Source organism: Moschus berezovskii, chromosome Y, assembly GCF_049115385.1.
Source record: "Moschus berezovskii isolate FMDL1 chromosome Y, NW_MosBer_1.0, whole genome shotgun sequence".
In the NCBI taxonomy this organism is placed as follows: domain Eukaryota; kingdom Metazoa; phylum Chordata; class Mammalia; order Artiodactyla; family Moschidae; genus Moschus; species Moschus berezovskii.
Window position 1 is genome coordinate 63,737,422 of NC_142489.1, and position 24,375 is coordinate 63,761,796.

A 24,375-nucleotide genomic window follows, 5' to 3' on the forward strand; every position below is an offset into this window, starting at 1 on the left:
AGATAGTGACAGTAGTTGGAAAACTTAACCAATATACCTAACCATTTTACTTACATGACTTTAAAGTTTTCAAATGTCGAACTGTTGATTATTTTAACAAAAACGGTCAAATTTTAATGTTCGTAAAAGTTAACATTATTCAGTTTGGCGCCATGATTCTTACTCTACCACAAAAGCCCACAGGTTAAATTTCCCTCAACAAAGTATTTTATTCTTTTGTGGCTTTTATGACTTAGCATTGCAGAAGTTTTTGAATGTAAGTGTATTTTAAAGATTATTTGTAGGGTAATGAATATAAACGTGAGAAAATGGAGGAAATTTGAAAATCTGTTTAGTATATTTTATGCACATGTTATAAAACTTAGATACAGTATTTAGGTTTTAATGAGTGAAACCTTTAAATAATGCAGCTCAAAAGAGATTTACAGCAGCCGTCTAATGTAATTTAAACTTCCAGGCTTTTGTCATCTGTAAAAAACGTCATTCGTTAGTTCAGCGCTTGTTTTCCTTTTTGCGTTACAAGTTTCCTTGTCTTCTTAGTAAACATTTTTTAAAGTTAAGTTTTTTTTTTTAAATGACACTTGAACATTTTGGCTCATAATTAGTTTTTTGGCATATTTTTTGCCACCTAACAGTAAAACGATGGAAGCAGATAGGCCTGGAAAACTCTTCATAGGAGGCCTCAGTGCTGAAACAACGGAGAAGTCTCTTGAAGCGGATTTTGGGAAATACGGTCACATTATGGAAGGTAACTGTAGAATCAATATACATTAAGTCGTTAAAGCATATGTATACTTTGAGTAGTTTGAGATTTTTTTTTTTAATTGATTAAGCACTTGGCAGTCAGTGAAAGGGTCTCCTCTTACTGAAAAGGGAAGAAAAGAGTGCTTTTAAAATGTACTAATGGTCCTGGGACATGAAATAGAATAAGATATGGTAATTGTAGAATTCTTGAGATTATTTACTGTTAGTTTTTAAAATACTAGAAGTTATACATAAAAATCAAATTGTGTGGTGTTTTTATATCATATATAAAATAATATATAGATTTTTGTTGCTTTTAAGTAACTTTCAAAAGTTTCTACTCTATTGATAACATTCAAGTATGTTAAAGGGGTCTTATGAGAAAGCGTCAAAGGAGTGATTATTTTGAAAACAATAAAGTTCAGTTTTATGTGACATTTTAAATTAAAAAGATTTATGTATATTACAGTTCTCTTGATAAGGGATCGGAACACAAACAAGTCGAGAGGCTTTGCTTTCATTACTTTTGAGAGCCCGGCAGATGCAAAGGATGCTGCCAAAGGAATGAATGGAAAGGTAAGTCTTAATAATGAATGTTCTTCATCTAGTACTCTTTATAGATTTCTTTATTGTTACAATAGTATAATGCTCTGTAAGGCTTCACTCTCCTTTTGTCACATAAACACTGGATTCTCTGGTTGGGAAGAGATTGAAGTTAATACCCAGCAGTAACAAAATAGATTAAATCTGTCTTCTATTAGCATTCAAGTGTAAACACAAATAGGTTTTAACCTTCAGCACTCTACCGGTATTCCATTCTGTGTTTTAAGTCTTGGCATTTTCTATTTAAGTCAGTCTTCACTGTTACAGTGTTACGAATAAAAATTTGTCCCTTAGAGGCAGAACTGTTTTTAAACATTGGAGAATTGCTTTACAATATTGTGTTGGTTTCTTGCAGTCTATCAGCATGAATCAGCCATAAGCATCCCACTTCTTTAGCTAGTTACAGAGCACTGTGTTTGCTCCAGGATTTCCCCCTCTGTGGATTGTTATATTAAATAAAAAAGTCTATTTCCCCCATTTTGTATTGTGGGTCATGGGCTTTTGTACTCATGATATCCTGTTAATTGTTAAATTATCTCTAAAACTTCTACATTCCCTTAGTGTGACTACATTAATTCCCTATTATCTATAGTTATGGTTCTAGTATATTTCAGGCATGTGGCACAAGCTGACCCTTGTACTTTCATTTTTCAGATATGGTAATACCTAAAAGTTAAGTTTGACCCAGCTTTGGGTCACAGAGATAAAGTTTCCTTGAGACTACTTGATGGTAACTAATTGCTGTTTTTTAATTTGTTCTAGTTGTCTAGCCACAGGAACATGTAATCTGAAATTACACTTGAATTATTCTTTATTCAATAGGTGTTATATTGTAAGGCATTGATTGTATTTAGTAGCTGACTAATGGTTATGGATGAGACAAAGTATTTATTTTCTTGAGCACTGGTATTCTAGGGTGAAGGGAAAAGATGTACGAGAGGAAACATTAATTTCACATGCAGAAATGTTAAGGAAAATGAAGTAGTAATTTTGGTAGAGCTTATTGGGTTTTGGATACTATTTTTAGGTATATCTAGGAATGTAAGCTAAATCCTGCGTTGGGAAGGAGGCAGTGCATGAATTTGTGGAAAATATTTTGAACCAAAAAATAGAAAATAAGACCTAAGATGGGAAAACATGGCTTTTGAGGCTGATTATATTGAGCTAGAGCCCATTTCAGCCAGAAGTCCTGGTAGGAATTTAGGATTTAAAATTATTTTCCAAAAATAATATGAAATAACAAGAGTCTATATAGTATGATTCCTGCTGGGTTTTCAAAACTCCCTTTGGTCTCTGTAAAAGATTAAGGCAGATATTGGAAGATCAATTAAGTTTAAGCATTTCTGAAAAATATGAAGTAGCATTACGGTAACTATTTGGGAACACAAAATAAAACAGTTGTATAAGGCAAGAAATGTTAAAGACCAAATAAGGACCCTAGTTTTAAAAAAGAAAAAGGAAGAAAATTAATAGAACTAGAGTAAATACAGAGCAGCACTTATATTGAGAAATTTTCTTTATGTTTGTGTCTAATAGAACAAATGCTAAAATGTAATTATGATAGGAACAATAATTTTGAGTAAATACTGTAAGTAATATGCATGCTTTTACATACCCTTGGGAAACAAATTTTAAATGGAAAAATTACTAAAATGAAGCACGTTACAGAAAATAAAAATGTGTGCTTTTTCATGGTAATGGAGAGATACACATCTTTTAATACCAGAGAACCTTTCAGGAAATTCTGATAATAAATGCATATGCTTTGTGGTGGATGACTTACGAAAGGCAATTGCCAATTAAGTCATGTTCATCATGAGGAAGGACACAGTCATTTCAGGAAAAAAATGTTTGCTTTTGGGGAAAAAATACTGATTTAACTCATTACAACAATAAGTTAAATTTTATGTAACATTAGTGATGCTGTACTTAATCTTTTAGTTTTTGGATGGAAAAACAATTAAAGTAGAACAAGCCAATAAGCCATCATTTGAAAGTGGTGGTAAACTGAGATCTCAAACTCCTGCAAGAAAAAGGGGCCATCCGAAAAATCTGAGATGTGAAAAAGGAGGAGGAGCAAGAGGGCGTGTGTCTCAAGGAGGACACTTTGGTAATGTATTAAAATATAAGGATGCCATAGCACTGAAAACCTGTTAAGTTTGAACATCTAGTAAACCTTAATTTTTATTGCATTGGTAATGAGCAGAATAATCGATAAGAATATATTAGGTGAGAAATTACCATTCTTGATAATCAAAATTATTTCTAAGTTGTAAAGAATTGTCGTAGTTTTAAAATTACGTATGTGCAAAAAATGTTTATCGTCTTACAGGGAAATCACTTAAATTTTGTTAAGTTTTTTTTAACCATTGTTATTGATGCCTCTTTAAGAGTTTTTCTACAGAATTCATTTCTGTTGATCATACATTAGAATTTTCCAGCTTACAGCAAATAACTTTATTTAAAGAATTAAAACTACGTTGATATACTTTCAGAGTAGTCCTACTGTATTGTAAAAAGTACTGGATAATTTTCAAGATTACATAACAGATAACCACAGTTCAGGGGTGAAAATTCCATATTTTTGGACTGACCTTATAGTGTTTGTCTTGAGCATAAATGTGCAGACAAATCTATGCAAATATCCACTGTCATTTTGACATGGTGCTTTTGTTCCTGGGTTCTGTTATAGTATAATTTGCATTTTGGAAAAGTTGTCTTTGATGCAGATGTAAAAGCATCTGTTTTGTATGTATATTTACATACAAAACATGTATATTTACATGTTTGTGTGTGTTAGAAAACAGTGAGTTATTGAAAATGGTAATATGAGATTTTCAAAGAAGTTTTTACTTGGTAAGACAGAAGAAGGGAGTCACTTTCCATTCATAAACTTCCATATATTTAACGAACTTTGTCTCTTCTACTAACAGTAGCAAATCTTTAAAAAATTTCACTTCTGGTTTTGACAACCAGATGTGCCATTTTTAGAAAATCTTAAGTTCAGTTACAGCGTGTGTTCATTATAAGATCACACAGTTCTGTTGTTTTCTCAAGAGATGAGGGGAAAAGTTTACTAGCTTATACTCTGCCAAGTGTAATTGGAATATATCTGTCAACATTTTTCTAGTTAGATAAAAAGATAATTTTTCATTGCATACCATGCATTTTTAACGTCTGTTAAACTTGAACAGAACATAGCCTTTTACTCAAAATTAACACTAAAGGTTATGCTTGAACAAAACAGAATTGATCTGTGTGAATTCAGTTATAAGCAGGATTTTTTGTTTTTTATCGAATTATATATGTATCCATGGTTGTTTGAAAAGTTGCATATTTTCCTATAAAAGGTGTTGTTTGTATTTTTAGGTGCATATTTTTATTGTTTTGACTTAATTATTGTTACATTTTATTTATTTGAAGTATAGTTTATTTAAAAGAATGGATTAGTTTCACTTGTGCAACATTGGGACTTAATATTTGGATAGATTCAAATCAATGTATATTTCATGTAAAATATTCTCTCTTTCTCTATGAGGTACAAATAGCTTTGTGACATGTTTTTTTTTTTTTTTTAATTTACATTATTGTATTGGTTGTCCCATACTTGGCATGAATCCACCCTGGGAGTACATGTGTTCCCAATCTTGAATGCCCCTCCCACATCCCTCCCCATATCATTCCTCTGGGTCATCCCAGAGCACCAACCCCGAGCTTCCTGTATCTTGCATCGAACCTAGACTGGCAATTCATTTTACATATGATAATATACATGTTTCAGTGCCAATCTCCCAATTCATCCCAACCAGCCCTGTGTCTCTATTGCTGTCTCACACACAGGGTTATCGTTATTGTCTTTCTAAATTCCCTATGTATGTGTTAGTATCCTGTATTGGTGTTTTTCTTTCTGGCTTACTTCACTCTGTATAATAGGCTCCAGTTTCATCCACCGATTAGAACTGATTCAGATGCATTCTTTTTTTATTATGTTAATTTTAATTGGAGGCCAATTACACTATTGTTTTGGTTTTGCCATACATTGACATGAAGCTACCGTGGTGTACATGTGTTCCCCATCTTGAATCCCCGTCCCACTTCCCTACGCATATCATTCCTCTGGAGCATCCCAGTGCACCAGCCCCGAATATCCTGTATCATGCATGGAACCTAGACTGCCGATTAGTTTCACCTATGATGATATACATGTTTCAGTGCCGTTCTCCCAAGTATCCCACCCTCACCCACGGGGTCCGTAACTGGTGTATATATCTGTGTCTCTTTTGCTGTCTCGTATACAGGGTTATTGTTACCATCTTTCTACATTCCATATATATGTGTTGTATACTGTATTGGTGTTAGTCTTTCTGGCTTACTTCACTCTGTATAACAGGCTCCAGTTTCATCCGCCTCATAGAACTGATTCAATTGTAATTTTTTTCCCTTTTTTAATATTTTTAAAAAATTTTATTTGGAGGCTAATTATTTTACTATATTGTATTGGTTTTGCTATACATTGACATGCATCTGCCCTGGGTGTTCATGTCTTTCCCAACTTGAACCCCTCTCCCATCTCCAACCTATATCATTCCTCTGGGTCATCCCAGTGCATAAGCTCCGAGCATCCCGTATCATGCATCGAACCTGGACTGGAGATTCATATCACATATGATAATACACATGTTTTAATGCCATTCTCCCAAGTCATCCCACCCTCTCCCTCTCCCTCAGAGTCCATAAAACTGTTCTGTATATCTGTGTCTCTTTTGCTGTCTCACATACAGGATTATTGTTACTATCTTTCTAAATTCCATATATATGGACTAGTATACTGTATTGGTGTTTTTCTTTCTGGCTTACTTCACTCTGTGGAATAGGCTTCAGTTTCATCCACCTCATTAGAACTGATGCAAATGTATTCTTATATATATATTGTTTTAACTGGAGGCTAATGACTTTTGAATATTGTATATGTTTTGCCATATGTTGACATGCATCTGTCCCGGGTGTACATAAGTTCCCCATCTTGAAACCCCTTCCACCTCTGTCCCCATATCATCCCTCTGGGTTATCCCAGAGCACCTGTCCCAGGCATCCTGTACCATGCATTGAACCTGGATGGCCGATTCATTTTCACATATATTAATATACATGTTTCAATGCCATTCTCCTACATCATCCCCCCTTGCCGTTTCCTACAGAGTCCATAAGATTGTTCTATATATCTGTGTCTCTTTTGCTGTCTCGCATACAAGAGTTTCATTAAAATCTTTCTAAATTTCATATATATGTGTTAGTATACTGTATTGGTGTTTTACATTCTGGCTTACTTCACTCTGTATAATAGGCTCCATATTCATCAACATCTTTAGAACAGTTTCAAATTGCTTCTTTTTTTTTATTTTTTAAAACAATTTAATTGAAGGCTAATTTACAATATTGTATTGGTTTTGCCTTTCACTGATATGAATCTGCTCCAGACATACATGTCTTCCCGATCTTGAACACACCCTCCCTCCTCCATCCTTATATCATCCCTCTGGGTCATCCCTGTGCCCCAGCCCAGAGAATCCTGTTTCATGCCTCGAACCTGGACTGGAAATTCATTTCACATATGATAATATACATGTTTCAGTGCCATCCATCCATATCATCCCAACTTCGCCCTCTCCCACAGAGTCCATAAGACTGTTCTATATATGTGTTTCTTTTGCTATCTCGCATAAAGGGATATTGTTACTATCTTTTTTAAATTCCATATAAATGTGTTAGTAAACTGTGTTGGTGTTTTTCCTTCTGGCTTACTTCACTCTGTATAATAGGCTCCAGTTTCATCCACCTCATTAGAACTGATTCAATGTTATATATATTTATATATATATATATATTTATATTTAATTTTAATTGGAGGCTAATTATTTAAAATATTGTATTGGTTTTGCCTTACATTGCCATGAATCTTCCCTGGGTGTACTTGTGTATCCCATCTTAAACCCCTCTCCCACTTCCATCCACATGTCATTCCTCTGGGTCATCCCAGAGGACCAGCCCCAAGCATCCTGTATCATGCATCGAACCTGGACTAGCTATTCGTTTCTCATATGATAATATACATGTTTCAATACCATTCTGTGAAATCATCCCACCCTCTCCCTCACCCACTGAGTCCATAAGATTGTTGTATATATCTGTGTCTCTTTTGATGTCACGCATACAGGGCTGTTTTTACCATCTTTCTAAATTTCCATAGATGTGTGTTAGTATACTGTATTGGTGTTTTTCTTTCTGGGTTACTTCCCTCTGTATAATAGGCCCCAGTTTCATCCACCTCATTTAGACTGATTCAAATGTATTCTCTTTTTTTTTCTTAAAAAAAAAAAAAAAAACTTTACTTAGAAGCTAATTAAAATATTGTATTTGTTTTGCCATACTTTGACATGAATCTGCCCTGGCTGAACATGCATTCCCCATCTTGAATCCCCCTCCCGCCTCGCTCCCCATATCATTCCTCTGGGTCATTCCAGAGCACCAACCCCGAGTTTCCTATAAGATGTTTCGAACCTGGACTGGCAGTTCGTTTCACATATGATAATATACATGTTTCTATGCCATTCTTCCAAATCACCCCACCATTTCCCTCTCCCACAGAGTCCATAAGACTGTTGTAGCAGTAACAGATATCTGTATCTCTTTTGATGTCACGCAGACAGGGTTATTGTTACTATCTTTCTAAATTCCATATATATGCTTTAATATACTGTATCGGTGTATTTCTTTCTGGCTTACGTCACTATGTATAATAGGTTCCAGTTTCGTCCACCTCATTAGAACTGATTCAAATGTGTTACTTTTTTTAATCCTTTCTGAAAAATTTTAATTGGAGGCTAATTAGTCTACAATATTGTGTTGTATTTGTCATACATTGACATGAATCCGCCCCGGATGTACATGTGTTCCCCATCTTGAACCCACCTCCGACCTCCCTCCCCATATCATCCCTTGGGGTCATCGCAGTGCAATAGCCCCGGGCATCCTGTTTCATTCATCAAACCTGGGCTGGGGATTTATTTCACATATGATAATGTACATGTTTCAATGCCATTCTCCCAAATCATCCCAAATTTGCCCTTCCTTCAGAGTCCATAAGAGTCTTCTATACATCTGTGTCTCTTTTACTGTCTCGCATACAGGGTTATGGTTACCATCTTTCTAAATTCCATATATATGTGTTAGTGTACTGTTTTGGTGTATTTCTTTCTGGCTTAATTCACTGTGTAAAATATGCTGAAGTTTCATCCACCTCAGTAGAAGTGATTTAAATGTATTCTTTTTTTTTAATCTTTTTAAAAATTTTAATTGGAGGCTGATTACTTTACAATATTGTATTGGTTTTGCCATACTTTGCCATGAATCTGCCCTGGGTGTACCTGTATTTCCCATCTTGAACCCATCTCCCTCCTGATAATATCCCTTTGAATCATCCCAGTGCACCAGCCCTGAGGAATCTGTATCATGCATCAAACCTGAGTGGAGGAGATTCATTTCACCTGTGATAATATACATGTTTCAATGCCATTCTCCCAAATCATCCCTCCCTTGCCCTCTTCCTCAGATTCCATAAAACTGTTGTATATATCTGAGTCTCTTTTGTTGTCTTACATATAGGGTATCGTTACCATCTTTCTCAATTCCATATATATGATTAGTAAACTATATTGGTGTTTTTCTTTCTGGCTTACTTCACACTGTATAATTGGCTCCAGTTTCAACCACCTCATTAGAACTGTTTCAGTGTAGTCATTTTCTAAATTTTAACTGGAGGCTATTTATTTTACAATATTGTAGTGGTTTTGCCATACATTGACATGAATATGCCCCAGTGTACATGTGTTCCCCATCTTGAACCCCCTCCCTCTTCGCAGTATCATTCCTCTGGGTTTTCCCAGTGCACCAGTCCCGAGCATCTTGTATCATTCATCGAACCTGGACTGGCAATTCGTTTCACATATGATAATATACATGTTTCTGTGCCGTTCTCCCAAATCATCCCACCCGTGACTTCTCCCACAGATTCCATAAGACTGTTCTATATATCTGTGACTCTTGCTGACTCGCATACAGGGTCATCATTACCATCTTTATAAATTCCGTATAAATGTGTTAGTATACCGTATTGGTGTTTTTCTTTCTGGCTTACTTCTCACTGTATAATAAGCTTCAGTTTCAACCACCTCATTCCGTCCGTTCCGTTCAGTCACTCAGTCGTGTCCAAAGCTTTTACGACCCGTGGACTGTAGCCTACCAGGCTTCTCCGTCCATGGGATTCTCCAGGCAAGAATACTGGAGTGGGCTACCCTTTCCTTCTCCACTAATGCAAATGTATACTTTTTCTAAAAAAATATTTTTATTGGAGGCGAATTACTTCACAATATTTTATTGGTGTTGCTGTACATTGACATGATTCTGCCCCGAGTGCACAGGTGTTCCACATCTTGAATCCCCCGCCCCCTGCCGAACTTCCCTCCCCATATCATCCATCTGGGTCAACCCAGTGCACCAGTCCCGAGCATTCTGTGTGATGCATCGAACCTCTACTGACGATTCATTTCCCATGTGATAATATACATGTTTCAGAGCCATTCTCTTAAGTATCCCATCCTCGTTCTCTCCCATAGAGTCCATAGACTGTTGTATATATCTGTGTCTCTTTTTCTGTCTCACATACAGGGTAATCGTTCCCATCTTACTAATTTCCATATGTGTGTGTTAGTATATTGTATTGGTGTTTTCATTTCAGGCTTACTTTAATCTGTATAATAGACTCCAGTTTCATCCGCCTCATTAGAAATGATTCAAATATATTCTTTTTTAAAATTTAAATTATAAGCTGATACTTTACAATATTGAATTCGTTTTCCCATACATTGACATGAATCGGCCCTGGGTGTACATGTGTTCCCCATCTTGAACCCTCCTCCGACCTCCCTCCCCATACCATCCCTCTGAGTCATCCCAGTGCACCAGCCCCGAGCATCCTGTATCATGTATCAGACCTGACTGATGATTCATTTCACGTATGTCGGCATACTTGTTTCAGTGCCATTCTCCTAAATCATCCCTTGCTTGTCTCTCCCTCTGAGTCCATAAGACTGTTCTCTATATCTGTGTCTCTATTGCTGTCTCACATAAAGGGATATTGTTACCATCTTTCTAAATTCCATATAAATGTGTTAGTATACTGTGTTGGTTTTTCTTTCTAGCTTACTTCACTCTGTATAGTAGGCTTAGGTTTCATCCACCTTATTAAAACTGATTCAAAAGTATTCATGTTTTATCATTTATAAAAAATTTTAATTAGAGGCTAATTAGTTTCCAATACTCTATATTGGTTTTTCCATACACTGCCACGAATCCACCCGGTTGTACATGTGTCCCCATCTTGAAATCCCCTCACACCTCCCTCCTCATATCATTCCTCGGGGTCGTCCCAGTGCACCAGCCCCGAGCATCCTGTGTCATGGATCGAACTTGGACTGGCGATTCTTTTCCCATATCATAACATACATGTCTCAATGCCATTCTCCAAATCATGCAACCCTTGGCTTCTCCCACAGACTTCATAAGACTGTTCTACATCTCTGTTTCTCTTTTGCTGCCTCGAATACAGGGTTCTCATTACCATCATTTTGAATTCCAATATATGTGTTGTATACTGTATTGGTGTTAGTCTTTCTGGCTTACTTCACTCTGTATAATAGGCTCCAGTTTCATCCACCTCATTAGAACTGATTCAAATGTATTCTTTATATATATATGTATGTATGTATGTATTTAATTTTAATTGCACGCTAATTGCTTTACCTGAATTGCTTTACAATATTGTATTGGTTTTGCCTTACATTGCCATGAATCTTCCCCGGGTGTACATGTGTTCCCTATCATGAACCCTGCTTCCACCTCCCTCCCCACATCATTCATCTGGGTGATCTCAGAGCAGCAGCCCCGAGCATCCTGTATAATGCATTGAACCTGGACTGGTGACTCATTTCCCATATGATTATATACATGTTTTAATGCCATTCTCCCAAATCATCGCACCCTCTCCCTCACCCACAGAGTCCAAAAGACTGTTCTATATATCTGTGTTTCTTTTGGTGTCTCGCATACAGGGTTATCGTTACCATGTTTCTAAATTCTATATATTTGTGTTCGTATACTGCATTGGTTTTTTTTTCTTTCTGGCTTACTTCACTCTGTATAATAGCTCCATTTTCATCCACCTCATTAGAATTGATTCAAATGTATCCTTTTTTTATCTTTTATAAACAGTTTTAATTAAGAGGCTAATTACTTTCCAATACTATATTGGTTTTGCCATACACTGACATGAATCCACCGGTTGTACATGTGTTTCCCATCTTGAACTCCCCTCCCACCTCCCTCCCCATATCATTCCTCAGAGTCATCCCAGTGCATCAGCCCCGAGCATCCTGTATCATGGATCGAAGCTGGACTGGCGATGCATTTCACATATGATGATATACATGTTTCATTGCCATTCTCCCAAATCATCCCTCCCTCACCCTCTCCCACAGAGTCCATAAGACTGTTCTATACGCCTGTGTCTCTTTTGTGTCGCATACCATGTTATTGTTTCCATCTTTCTCAATTCCATATATTTGTGTTAGTATACCGTGTTGGTGTTTTTATTTCTGGCTCAGTTCACTCTGTATAATAGGCTCCAGTTTAATCCACCTTATTAGAATTGGTTAAAATGTATTCTTTTAATTGCTGAGTAATACGGCATTGTGTATATGTACCACAGCGTTATTATCCATTTGTCTGCAGATAGACATCTAGGTTGCCTCCATGTCCTGGCTGTTAAAAACAGTGCTGCATTGAACATTGGAGTACATTTGTTTCTTCCAATTCTTGTTTCCTCGGTGTGTATGCCCAGGAGTCAGATTGGTGGGTCGTATGGCAGGTCTATTTCCAGATTTTTAAGGAATCTCCCCCACTTTTCTCCATAGTGGCTGCACTAGTTTGCATTCGCATCAACAGTGCAGGAGGGTTCCCTTTTCTCCACATCCTCTCCAGCTTTTTTGCTTGTAGAATTTTGGAAAGCAGCCATTCTGACCGGGGTGAAATGGCACCTCATTGTGGTTTTGATTTTCAGTTCTCTGATTAGAAGTGACATTGAGCATCTTTTCATATGTTTGTTAGCCTTCTGTTTGTCTTCTTTGGAGAAATGTCTGTTTAGTTCTTTGGCCCATTTTTTGATTGGGTCGTTTATTTTTTCTGGATTTGAGCTACAGGTGTTGCTTGTATATTTTGGAGATTAATTATTTGTCTGTTGCTTCATTTGCTATTATTTTCTCGCATTCTGAAAGCTGTATTTTCACCTTGCTCATCGTTTCCTTTGCTGTGCAGAAGGTTTTAATTTTAATTAGGTCCTCTTAGTTTATTTTTGCTTTTATTTCCAATATTCTGTGAGGTGGTTCATGGAGGATCCTGCTGTGATTTATGTCAGAGAGTGTTTTGCCTACGTTCTCCTCTAGGAGTTTATAGTTTCTGGTCTTCCCCTTAGGTCTTTAACCCACTTTGAGTTTATTTTTGTATATGATGTTAGGGAGTGTTCTAGTTTCATTCTTTTACAAGGGGATGACCAGTTTTCCCAGGACCACTTGTTACAGAGATTGTCTTTTCTCCATTGAATATCCTTGCCTCCTTTGTCAAAGATGAGGTGTCCATCGGTGTGTGGATTTATCTCTGGGCTCTCTATTTTGTTCCATGGCTCTATATTTCTGTCTTTATGCCAGTACCATACTGTCTTGATGCCTGTGGCTTTGTAGTACAGCCTAAAGTCCGGTGGATTGATTCCCCCCTTTCTTCTTTCTCAAGATTGCTTTGGCTGTTCGATGTTTTTGTACTTCCATACAAATTGTAAAATTATTTGTTCTAGCTCTGTGAAAAATAACATTGGTAGCTTGATAAGGATTGCACTGACTCTGTAGATAACTTTGGGCAGTATAGTCATTTTCACAGTATTGATTCTTCCAATCCACCAACACGGTATTTTCTCCATCTATTAGTATCCTGTTTGATTTCTTTCACCAGCGTTTTATAGTTTTGTATATATAGGCCTTTTGGGTTTTTTGGTAGGTATATTCCTAAGGATTTTATGCTTTTCGTTGGAACGGTGAATGGAATTGTTTTCTTAATTTCTTTTTCTATTTTCTCATTATTAGTGTATAGGAATGCAAGGGATTTCCGTGTGTTGATTTTATATCCTGAAACTTTACTATATTCATTGATTAGCTCTAGTAGTTTTCTGGTAGAGTCTTTAGGGTTTCTTGTGTAGAGGATCATGTCATCTGCAAACAGTGAGAGTTTTAATTCTTTTCCAATCTGGAATGCTTTGATGTCTTTTTCTGCTCTGATTGCTGTGGCCAAAACTTCCAAAACTATGTTGAATAGTAATGGTAAGAGTGGCCACCCTTGTCTTGTTCCTGACTTTAGGGGAGATGCTTTCAAGTGTTCACCATTGAGGATAATGTTTGCTGTGGGTTTGTCATATATAGCTTTTATTATGTGGAGGAATGTTCCTTCTATTCCCACCTTCTGGAGGGTTTGTATGATAAATGGATGTTGAATTTTGTCAAAGGTTTTCTCTGCATCTATTGAGATAATCATACAGTTTTTATTTTTCAGTTTGTTCATGTGGTGTATTACATTGATTGATTTGCGGATACTGAAGAATACGTGCATCCCTGGGATAAAGCCGACTTGGTCATGATGTATGATCTTTTTAATGTGTTGTTGGATTCTGATTGTTAGAATTTTGTTAAGGATTTTTATATCTATGTTCATCAGTGATATTGACCTATAGTTTTCTTTTTTTGAGGTATCTTTTTCAGGTTTTGGTATTATGGTGATGGTAGCCTCATAGAAGGAGTTTGGAAGTTTACATTCGTCTGCAGTTTTCTGGAAGAGTTTGAGCAGGAGAGGCGTTCAGTTCAGTTCAGTCACTCAGTCGTGTCCGACTCTTTGCGACCCCATGAATCACAGTACGCCAGGCCTCCCTGTCCTTCACCAACTCCCAGAGTTCACTCAAACTCATGTCCACCGAGTCGGTGATGCCATCCAGCCATCTCATTCTCTGTCGTCCCCATCTCCTCCCCCCCCCCAATCCCTCCCAGCATCAGACTCTTTTCCAGTGAGTCAAGTCTCGCATGAGGTGGCCAGAGTATTGGAGTTTCAGCTTTAGCATCAGTCCTTCCAATGAACACCCAGGATTGATCTCCTTTAGAATGGACTGGTTGGCTCTCCTTGCAGTCCAAGGGACTCTCAAGAGTCTTCTCCAGCACCACAGTTCAAAAGCATCAATTCTTTGGCGCTCAGCTTTCTTCACAGTCCAACTCTCGCATCCATACATGACCACGGGAAAAACCATAGCCTTGACTAGGCGTACCTTTATTGGCAAAGTAATGTCTCTGCTTTTTAATACACTATCCAGGTTGGTCATAACCTTCCTTAGCTCTTCTCTAAAATTTTGGTAGAATTCATCTGTGAAGCCGTCTGGTCCTGGGCTTTTGTTTGCTGGAAGATTTCTGATTACAGTTTCCATTTCTGTGCTTGTGATGGGTCTGTTAAAGATTTTCTATTTCTTCCTGGTTCAGTTTTGGAAAGTTGTACTTTTCTAAGAATGTGTCCATTTCTTCCAAGTTGTCCATTTATTGGCCTGTAATTGCTGATAGTAGTCTCGTATGGTCCTTTGTATTCCTGGGTTCTCTGTTGTGATCTCTCCATTTTCATTTCTAACTTTATTGATTTGGATTTTCTCCCTTTGTTTCTTGATGAGTCTGGCTAATGGTCTGTCAACTTTATTTACCCTCTCCAAAAAAAAAAAAAAAACAGCTTTTGACTTTGTTGTTTTTTGCTTTGGTCTCTTTTGCATTTATTTCTGCCCTGAGTTTTAAGATTTCTTTCCTTCTACTCAGCCTGAGGTTGTTAATTTCTTCCTTGTCTCATTACTCTAGGTGTAGAGTTACGTTATTTAGCTGACTTTTTTCTTGTTTCTTGAGGTATGCCAGTATTGCTATGAACCTTCCCTTTAGCACTGCTTTTACAGTGTCCGAGAGGTTTGGGGTTGTCATGTTTTCATTTTCATTCGTTTCTGTGCATATTTTGATTTCTTCTGCGATTTGTTGGTTACTCAGCAGCGTGTTCTTCAGCCTCCATGTGTTGGCATTTTTAATAGATTTTCTCCTGTAACTGAGAGCTAATGTTACTGCATGGTGGTCAGAAAAGATGGTTGGAATGATTTCAATTATTTTGAATTTACCAAGGCTAGATTTATGACCCAGGATATGATCTATCCTGGAGAAGGTTCCGTGTGCACTTGAGGAAAAGGTGAAATCGATTGTTTGGGGGTTAAATATCCTATAGGTATCAATTAGGTCTAACTGGTCTGATGTATCATTTAACGTTTGTGTTCCCTTGTTAATTTTCTGTTTAGTTGATCTATCCATAGGTATGAGTGGGGTATTAAAGTTTCCCACTCTTATTGTGTTATTGTTAATTTCCCCTCTCAATTGCTAGCATTATCTTACACATTGCAGTGCTCCTATGTTGGGTGCATATATATTTATAATTGTTATGTCTTCTTGGATTGATCCTTTGATAATTACATAGTGTCCTTCTTTTCCTCTTTTCACAGCCTTTGTTTTAAAGTGTATTTTATCTGATATGAGTATTGCTACTCCTGCTTTGTTTTGGTCTCTGCGAGGAGTATCTTTTTCCACCCCTTCACTTTCCATCTGTATGTGTCCCTCGTTTCGAGGTGGGTCTCTTGTAGACAACATATATAGGGGTTATAGGGGTCTTGTTTTTGTATCCATTCAGCCAGTCTTTGTCTTTTAGTTGGGGCATTCAACCCATTGACATTTAGGGGAATTATTGATACCTATGATCCCGTTGCCATTTACTTTATTGTTTTGGGTTCGAGTTTGTACACTCTTTCTGTGTTCTGTCTAGAGAAGGTCCTTTAGCATTTGTTGGAGAGCTGGTTTGATGGTGATGAATTCTCTCAGCTTTTGCTTGTCTGTAAGGCTTTTGATTTCTCCTTCATATTTGAATGAGATCCCTGCTGGGTACGGTAATCCGGGCTGTAAGTTATTTTCTTTCAACACATTCAGTATGCCCTGCCATTCCGTCCTGGCCTGAAGAGTTTCTCTTGAAAGATCAGCTGTTATCCTTATGGGAATCCCCTTGTGTGTTATTTGTTGTTTTTCCCTTGCTGCTTTTAATATTTGTTCTTTGTGTTTGATCTTTGTTAATTTGAAAAATATGTGTCTTGGGGTGTTTCACCTTGGGTTTATCCTGTTTGGGACTCTTTGGGTTTCTTGGACTTGGGTGATTATTTCCTTCCCCATTTTAGGGGAGTTTTCAACTATTATCTCAAGTATTTTCTCAGGTCTGTCTTTTTGTCTTCTTCTTCTGGTACTCCTGTGATTCGAATCTTGGTGCATTTGACATTGTCCCAGAGGTCTCTGAGATTGTCCTCGTTTGTTTTAATTCGTTTTACTTTTTTTCCTCTCTGTTTCATTTATTTCTGCCATTCTGTCTTCTAGCTCACTTATCCTATCTTCTGCCTCCCTTATTCTACTGTTGATACCCTCCAGAGTGTTTTGGTCTCATTTATTGTGTTATTCATGATATATTGACTCTTATTTATTTCTTCTAGGTCCTTGTTAAACCTTTCTTGCATCTTCTCGATCCTTGTCTCCAGGCTAATTATCTGTAACTCCATTTTGTTTTCAAGATTTTGGATCACTTTCACTATCATTTAGAATTCTTTATCAGGTAGATTCCTGTCTCTTTCTCTTTTGTTTGTGTTGGTGGGCATTTATCCTGTTCCTTTACTTTCTGGGTATTTCTCTGACGCTTCATCTTGCTTATATTGCTGTGGGTGGGGTGGCCTTTCCGTCTTCTGTCTGTTTGTGGAGTTCTCTTTATTATGAAGTTTCCTCTCTGTGGGTGGGATTGCACGGTGTGGCTTGTCAAGGTTTTCTGGTTAGGGAAGCTTGTTCCGGTGTTCTGGTGGGTGGGGCTTAATATCTTCTCTCCGGAGTGCAATGAAGTGTCCAGTAATGAGTTATGAGATATCAGTGCATTTGGAGTGACTTTGGGCAGCCTCTATATTGAGGCTAAGGGCTATGTTCCTGTGTGGCTGGAGAATTTGTGTGCTGTGCTCTGGAACTTTGTGTGCTTGCTCTGGAACTTGTTGAACCTTGGGTAGTGCTTGGTTTCAGTTTAGGTATAGAGGTGTTTGATGAGCTCCTATCGCTTAATGTTCCATGGGGTCAGGAGTTCTCTGCTGTTCTCAGGATTTGGACTTAAGCCTCCTACCTCTGGTTTTCAGTCTTATTCTTGCAGTAGCCTCAAGACTTCTCCATCTGTCACTTCCAAAGCCATTCCCTCTGTTTTAGCTTCTTCTGTTTGCTGGTCTCTTCAGTGTCTAGCTTCTGCCGTGACACAAGGGGGCGGTGGTGGACACTTTTTTAGGCTCACGTTCAGTCGTGCTGTGGGGAAGGAGGAAGTCTGCAAACAGATATCACTGGCATTTGTGGGGAGTGCTCGCAGTGTCTCGGCCACACTGGCTTTGCCCCCGCTCACAGCGTGTGTACTTTCCCTCTCTATACTGCTCAAGCTCTAGGTTGCTCTGCCAGGAACTGTCTGAGGCAGGCCCTGTGTAGCATGCACTTCCCAGGTCAAAGCCGCTCAGGTTCAGGTAGTACTCCTCAAAGGCGCAGACTTGGTTGGGCCTGCGTATTGGGCCCTTCCCCAGTCCGAGCAGCTCAGGTGGCCAGGTGTTTGGCTAGCGCAGTCGCTGTGACTTATCACCTCCCCGGGCCCTGCTTCTCGGTTTTCTGGGTATACAACTGGCGTACCCTCTCAGGCTGTTGTCAACCGTCCAGAATCCCAAGAAAACTTGGTTATCATCGAAGCCTGCTTGCAGTTTGGTAGATGATGCCTCTGTGGGGCCTTGATTGCCCCCTTAAACAGCTCTGCTTGCCCTCTCCTGCCTGTCTTGGCGGGGGATGGGCCATCCGCAGCTGGCTAAGTTGCTCAGTCCTTTGTTCTGTGAGCAGGTCTGGCGGTGTCTTAGGTTTGGGCTTTTTGCCTTTTTGCAGGGTATCTATCCCACAGTCTGCTTTGCTATCTCAAGTTAGCTCCCTCAGATTGCCCTCGGGGCCTTCAGGTCCGGTCCTTACTCTAAGCAATGCAGCCCGCATCTCCCTGCCAAGCCCCCACTTGCTAGTGGCGGATATGGGCGTCTGTGCTGCTTCTTCACTGGGAGTTACCATTGGGCATGTAATCTGTGGGTTTTAATTATTTATTTATTTTTCCTCCCAGTTATGTTGCCCTCTGAGTTTCCAAGGCTTGCCACAGACTCGCCAGTGAGAATGTTTCCTGGTGTTTGGAACCTTCTTTCTTTTTTTAGACTCCCTTTCTGGGACAGATCTCCATCCTTACCTCTTTTGTATATCCTTTCGAAGACAATGGGCTGATTTTCTGGGTGCCTGATGTCCTCTGCTGGCATTCATAAGTTGTTTTGTGGAATTTACTCAGCGTTCAAATGCTCTTTTGATGAATTTGTGGAGGAAGTGGTCTCCCTCTTCTGTTCCTTCGCTGTCTTAGGACCGCCGCCCTATTGTGTTACTTTTTTAAAAAGCTTTTTTGATACCAGAATAGTATGAATTATTATCATTTTCCTCCAAGTGTGTTTAAAAATTTATTTTATCCTGGTTTTTCTCCACCTCCTTTATTCTCTTCAGACTACTATCACAGCAGTGGTTCTTGACTCATTTTGTAAATTTTTCAAACTGAATTGTACTAACTGATGTATCATTTGAGGAATTAGTTTTATTGGTTTAGGCAAATACGAATGCTGAAGGCAATGGTAGTTCTTTAGTAAATATCTATAAACAGTAAGCGAAACTTAATGTTTATTCTACTTAAAAGATTTCACTGAAATACAGGTGATAATGGATATAGTCGCAATATGAGCTCTTCAAGAGAAACTTATCCACCTAAAAGAGGACCATCCTCAAGATGTGAAAGTCCTTCTCCTAAAAGATCTGCTCCTTCTGCTCAAGGGCGAAACAGTAGTGGAATGAAAGGACAAGGTAAACGCTATATAATATAGGGACTGTTGTTTCTTAGTAAAAGTGAGCAATTTTAAAATGAATGCTTAACTTTAAGATGCACATGTTTACTGATCACTAGTTTATTTGTTGATTCACAGCTGGAAAATAATTATTTAGCATCTAATTTTAGATGTGTAGTAGGTGATAAACATAGAAGTGGGGAAGACATTTCCTTTAAATCTAAAAGTGAAAGAGGAGAGTGAAAAGGTTGGCTTGAAGCTCAACATTCAGAAAACGAAGATCATGGCATCTGGTCCCATCACTTCATGGGAAATAGATGGGGAAACAGTGGAAACAGTGTCAGACTTTATTTTGGGGGGCTCCAAACTCACTGCAGATTCTGATTGCAGCCAGGAAATTAAAAGACGCTTACTCCTTGGAAGGAAAGTTATGACCAGCCTAGATAGCATATTAAAAAGCAGAGACATTACTTTGCCAACCAGGGTCCGTCTAGTCAGGGCTATGGTTTTTCCCATGGTCCTGTATGGATGTGAGAGTTGGACTGTGAAGAAAGCCGATGGCCGAAGAATTGATGCTTTTGAAGTGTGGTGCTGGAGAAGACTCTTGAGAGTCCCTTGGACTGCAAGGAGATCCAAGCAGTCCATTCTGGAGGAGATCAATCCTGGGTGTTCATTGGAAGGACTGATACTAAAGCTGAAACTGCAATACTTTGGCCACCTCATGCGACGAGTTGACTCACTGGAAAAGAATCTGATGCTGGGAGGGATTGGGAGTGGGAGGAGATGGGGACAACAGAGAATGAGATGGCTGGATGGCATCACCAACTTGATGGACATGAGTTTGAGTGAACTCTAGGAGTTGGAGATGGACAGGGAGGCCTGGCGTGCTGTGATTCATGGGGTCGCGGAGAGTCGGACACGACTGAGCGACTGAACTGAACTGAAGCTTGCTAGAGAATTCCTCAGAATTTTTTTTTTTTAAGTTGCTAACATTTGCTGCTTAGTAGGAGTTTTCATGTAGTTTCAAGGTCAAGTATTTTTATGAAAACTAATATCCTATGAGTTAGCATTTTGGAATGTAGAATCGTTTAGCTCTGTTATATTGGTTACCTGATTCATGTAATTATAAACATTAACTGAAATTTGCCATATTAACTTTAGTTTGGATTCTTGACATATTTTTACTTTGTTGTTTGACTCCTGGTATAGTTAAAAACTTTGAATCACTATCAAATTTTCATTTTATGTATAGACTATTATTGAAGCCATGTGTAATATGGTATTGATTTCAAAATAGTAAAGAAGTTGAGAAAACTAAAGTTTCATTAGACTATTAGCCCAGTAAGCAAACAAAACAAGAGAAGTCTGACCACCAGGAATTAGTAAGAATTACCACAAGAAGTGAACATTATTTATGGGAATTAGTTTCCTGTTTTGGAAGAGGCAGCATTTTTCAAGTGCACCCTTTATAACTAATAAGTAGTTGAACTCAAAAGCACTATTGTTTAGAAAGGTCAGTAATTCAGGTTGCGGTTTATGTTAAATGTATCACCATTAGGAGAGAATCAGCTACTTTGTGATTGAATATGTGATAATAGTTTTCAAAAATTAATTAGATTTTACTCAAGTTTTGAGAGATTCTATTACTTGTAATTTAAGGATTATGCAAAATGTACAGGGAGCAGATGATGTCAGAAAATAAAGTGTTCAGGAATTACATGTATAAAGCAAACTAAATGTGCATTAATGGGATTTTATAAGTAGTTTTTTAAAATTGTTTTGGAGAGAGGAAAGATACCAGTCTTTTGATTTTTTTTTTCTTTGAACTATTACTCTCAATTCTGAGATACTTATGTAAGCATTTTAAAATTAAAGGTCCAGTATTGCAGAGAGAAAATTACAGAGGAGGTCCTCATAGGGAGCCAATGTCTTCTCGGAGAGATAACTGTGTGTCACCAAGAGATAATGGTTGTGCTACTAAAGAGAGGTAAAGAAAAATAAAATACATGCATTTTTAAGTCATAGTTCATTTTGTTGAGGTAAAATTTATCTAACAAAATTTTAAAAGTGAACAATTCAGTAGCATTTAAAATACTCAGAATTCTACAACCACTCTCTCTGTTCAGTTCCAAAATAGTTAATCACCCCAAAACAAAATCCATAAGCAGTTGCTCCCACTTTTTATCCTCCTGTATCCCTAGTAAACACCCACCTATATCATGTGTCTGTAAATTTACCTAATCCTGAATATATCATACGTTCACTGTAGCCTGCCAGGCTCCGCTATCCATGGAATTCTCCAGGCCAGAATACTGTAGTGGGTAGCCATTCCCTTCTGCAGAGGATCTTCCTGAGGGATTGAACCCTGGTCGTCCACATTGCACTCGGATTCTTTACCACCTGAGCCACCGGGGAAGCCCTAACAATATGTAACCTTTAATATGTGGCTTTTCCATTAGTGTGAGTGTTTTCAAAGATAATCCTTGCTGAAGCATGAGTCAGTACTTCAGTTTTTGAGTGGGGGTTAACACCATTGTATGTATAGTTAACATGGTTTGTTTATCCATCTTTGTAGTTAATGTGTACAAACATTGGAGTGCCTGTTTTCAATTCTTGGTGTAAACTCTGAATTGGAATTCCTGGGTCGTACAGTAACTTCAGTATTTTAAGGAACCGTTCATCTCCATAACTGCACTGTTGCCAATGCAAGAGACTCAGGTTCAGTCCCAAAGTGGGGAAGATTGCCTGGATGAGAAAACAGCAACTTACTGCAAATTCTTGCTTGGAAAGTCCCATCAATAGAGGGGCCTGGTGGGCTACAGTCCACAAGGTCTCTAAGAGTCTGACACAGCTTTATACTTCTACCATGCACACACAGGATTTCAGTTTCTCTGCATGTTCACAAACACTTGATGTTTTATATTTTATATTAAAAAATATCTCTCTATATATATAGCCTGTCTGCTAGGTGCAGAGTAGATATCTCATTCGGATTGAGAAACTGTATTTCCCTAAAATACAATTATGTTAAGCAGTGTTTTATATTCTTGTTCATAATTATATATCTTCCTTGAGGAAAAGTATATTGAAGTCCTTTGCACATTTAAAACTTTCTTTCTGAATTCTTATCATTTAATTTTGTTTGTTTGTTTTAAGTTTCTCAGGCAGAGATTATTCAAGTTCGCGAGACACCGAGGATTATGCTCCACCGTCTAGAGACTATGCATACTGTGATTATGGCCATTCAAGTTCTCGAGATGATTATTCCTCTAGAGGACATAGGTACTATAAACAATTCTGTTTTTAATCGAATAACTTATGGAAATGGTTAATTATAACATTAATTCTCTTAAATGTAGTGATCGTGATGGCTATGGTGGAAACCGTGATAGAGATTATTCTGAACATCGAAGTGGAGGCTCCTACAGGGATTCATACAAGAGTTATGGTAAGAGTACAGTTACAGCTTACAAATGACAAAATTAGAATTGACATGCTAGATCTACATCATTTACTCAAGTTTACTTCTATTTTCTCAGAAAATAAAATGTAATTTCTACCTAATTGATTGGTTTGAAGGTCTTTGAATTATTTTTGATCTGTCATTTCAAATGATATGAAGGATAATTTGGCAGCTCACATTTTTTAATCACAAAAATTATTGTAACATTTTTAAAAGCAAAAGTGCTGTTGAGAGTATGAAGCATAGGAACATTATGAAGTTCAAAATTTTAGTCTTTTCCAAAAAATTAACATTTAAACTCCTGCTAAGTCACTTCAGTCGTGTCCGACTCTGTGCAACTCCATAGACAGCAGCCCACCAGTCTTCCCGGTCCCTGGGATTCTCCAGGCAAGAACACTGGAGTGGGTTGCCATTTCCTTCTCCAGTGCATGAAAGTGAAGTCGCTCAGATGTGCCCGACTCTTAGTGACCCCATGGACTGCAGCCTACCAGGCTCCGCCACCCATGGGATTTTCCAAGCAAGAGTACTGGAGTGGGTTGCCATTGCCTTCTCAACTACTGGAACTAAAAAGTACTGCTCTTTTAAATAAATGTGAAAGCCCCTTCACCACTGCTGCTAATTCATATCTTCACCACAGAGGCAGATAAAGGCTATCCTTTCAAAGATTTAGTACTTTACAGTCATGTTATAGAAGTAACGGGAAAAGTTTTATAATTTTATCAATTACTGATTTCACAGGGGGCTCCCGTGGTGCTCCATCAGGAAGAGGTCCACCTCTGAGTTACGGCAGAAGCAGTCGCTATGATGATTATAGCAGTAAAAGAGACAGATATGGAGGAAGTCGGAAAAGTTACTCAAGCAGCCGAAGTGATACCTACTTAAGTGGTCGTGACCGTGGCGGAAGACAAGAACAAGGGTTTCCATCCTCCAAGGATAGGGTGTACCCTCCTCCTCGTGAGTCATACAGTAGCTCAGGTTGTGAGGCTTCCAGGGGAGGTCATGGGGGGAGCCGATCTGAAAGAGTAGGCAGAAACAGGTACTAAAAATGTTTTCTTGGCATGGGAAAATTTTTTGTGAGTTTCTGTTTTAACTGGTACTTGAGTATTGCTGAAGAAAACCGTTGGTTTTGGAGGGAAGAGCTGTAAACTTTCACCTCCATGAATTTTCAGATAAATTGAAAAATAGAATTATTCAGATAAGTTGAAAAATAGAGTTATTCAAAGTAATTTCATACTTGTTACTGCTGGTTGAAAGATAGAAGTTAAAATTTTTAAATTTAATGTCTAAATTTTCTGAGTATGTTTTGTAAAGTGTTATTGTTTATTTTACTGGTGGGTTAAACGAGCATAAAAACACTTGTTTCTTGTTTAGAAGGTGAATTGTGCTGTTTGCTTAA

At 38.0% G+C, this 24,375-nt stretch overlaps 1 protein-coding gene across 3 annotated transcripts; it reads left to right on the plus strand.

Annotated features, from left to right (window-relative positions):
- The first annotated feature begins 642 nt into the window (after positions 1-642).
- LOC148773141 (RNA-binding motif protein, X chromosome-like) lies at positions 643-24,375 on the plus strand. Of its 3 annotated transcripts, XM_088834443.1 has the most exons (9): positions 643-748; positions 1,214-1,320; positions 3,289-3,457; positions 19,389-19,535; positions 21,392-21,503; positions 21,542-21,552; positions 22,666-22,798; positions 22,876-22,964; positions 23,718-24,375. In XM_088834443.1, exons 1-9 carry the CDS (start codon positions 643-645, stop codon positions 24,020-24,022), a joined length of 1,179 nt encoding a protein of 392 aa, XP_088690569.1. In that variant the 3' UTR covers positions 24,023-24,375. The 3 variants fall into 3 exon arrangements, with proteins under 3 accessions (XP_088690569.1, XP_088690567.1, XP_088690568.1); XM_088834441.1 differs by lacking the exon at positions 21,542-21,552 and having other exon boundaries at positions 19,389-19,541; positions 22,673-22,798; XM_088834442.1 differs by lacking the exon at positions 21,542-21,552 and having other exon boundaries at positions 22,673-22,798.

Excerpts from the sequence above, each read along its gene's own strand:
- LOC148773141 (XM_088834443.1), top strand. The coding sequence starts at position 643 with ATGGAAGCAGATAGGCCTGGAAAACTCTTCATAGGAGGCCTCAGTGCT. Across the intron at positions 3,458-19,388 it reads GTCTCAAGGAGGACACTTTG|GTGATAATGGATATAGTCGC; the intron begins GTAATGTATTAA and ends ACTGAAATACAG. Across the intron at positions 22,965-23,717 it reads GGATTCATACAAGAGTTATG|GGGGCTCCCGTGGTGCTCCA; the intron begins GTAAGAGTACAG and ends CTGATTTCACAG.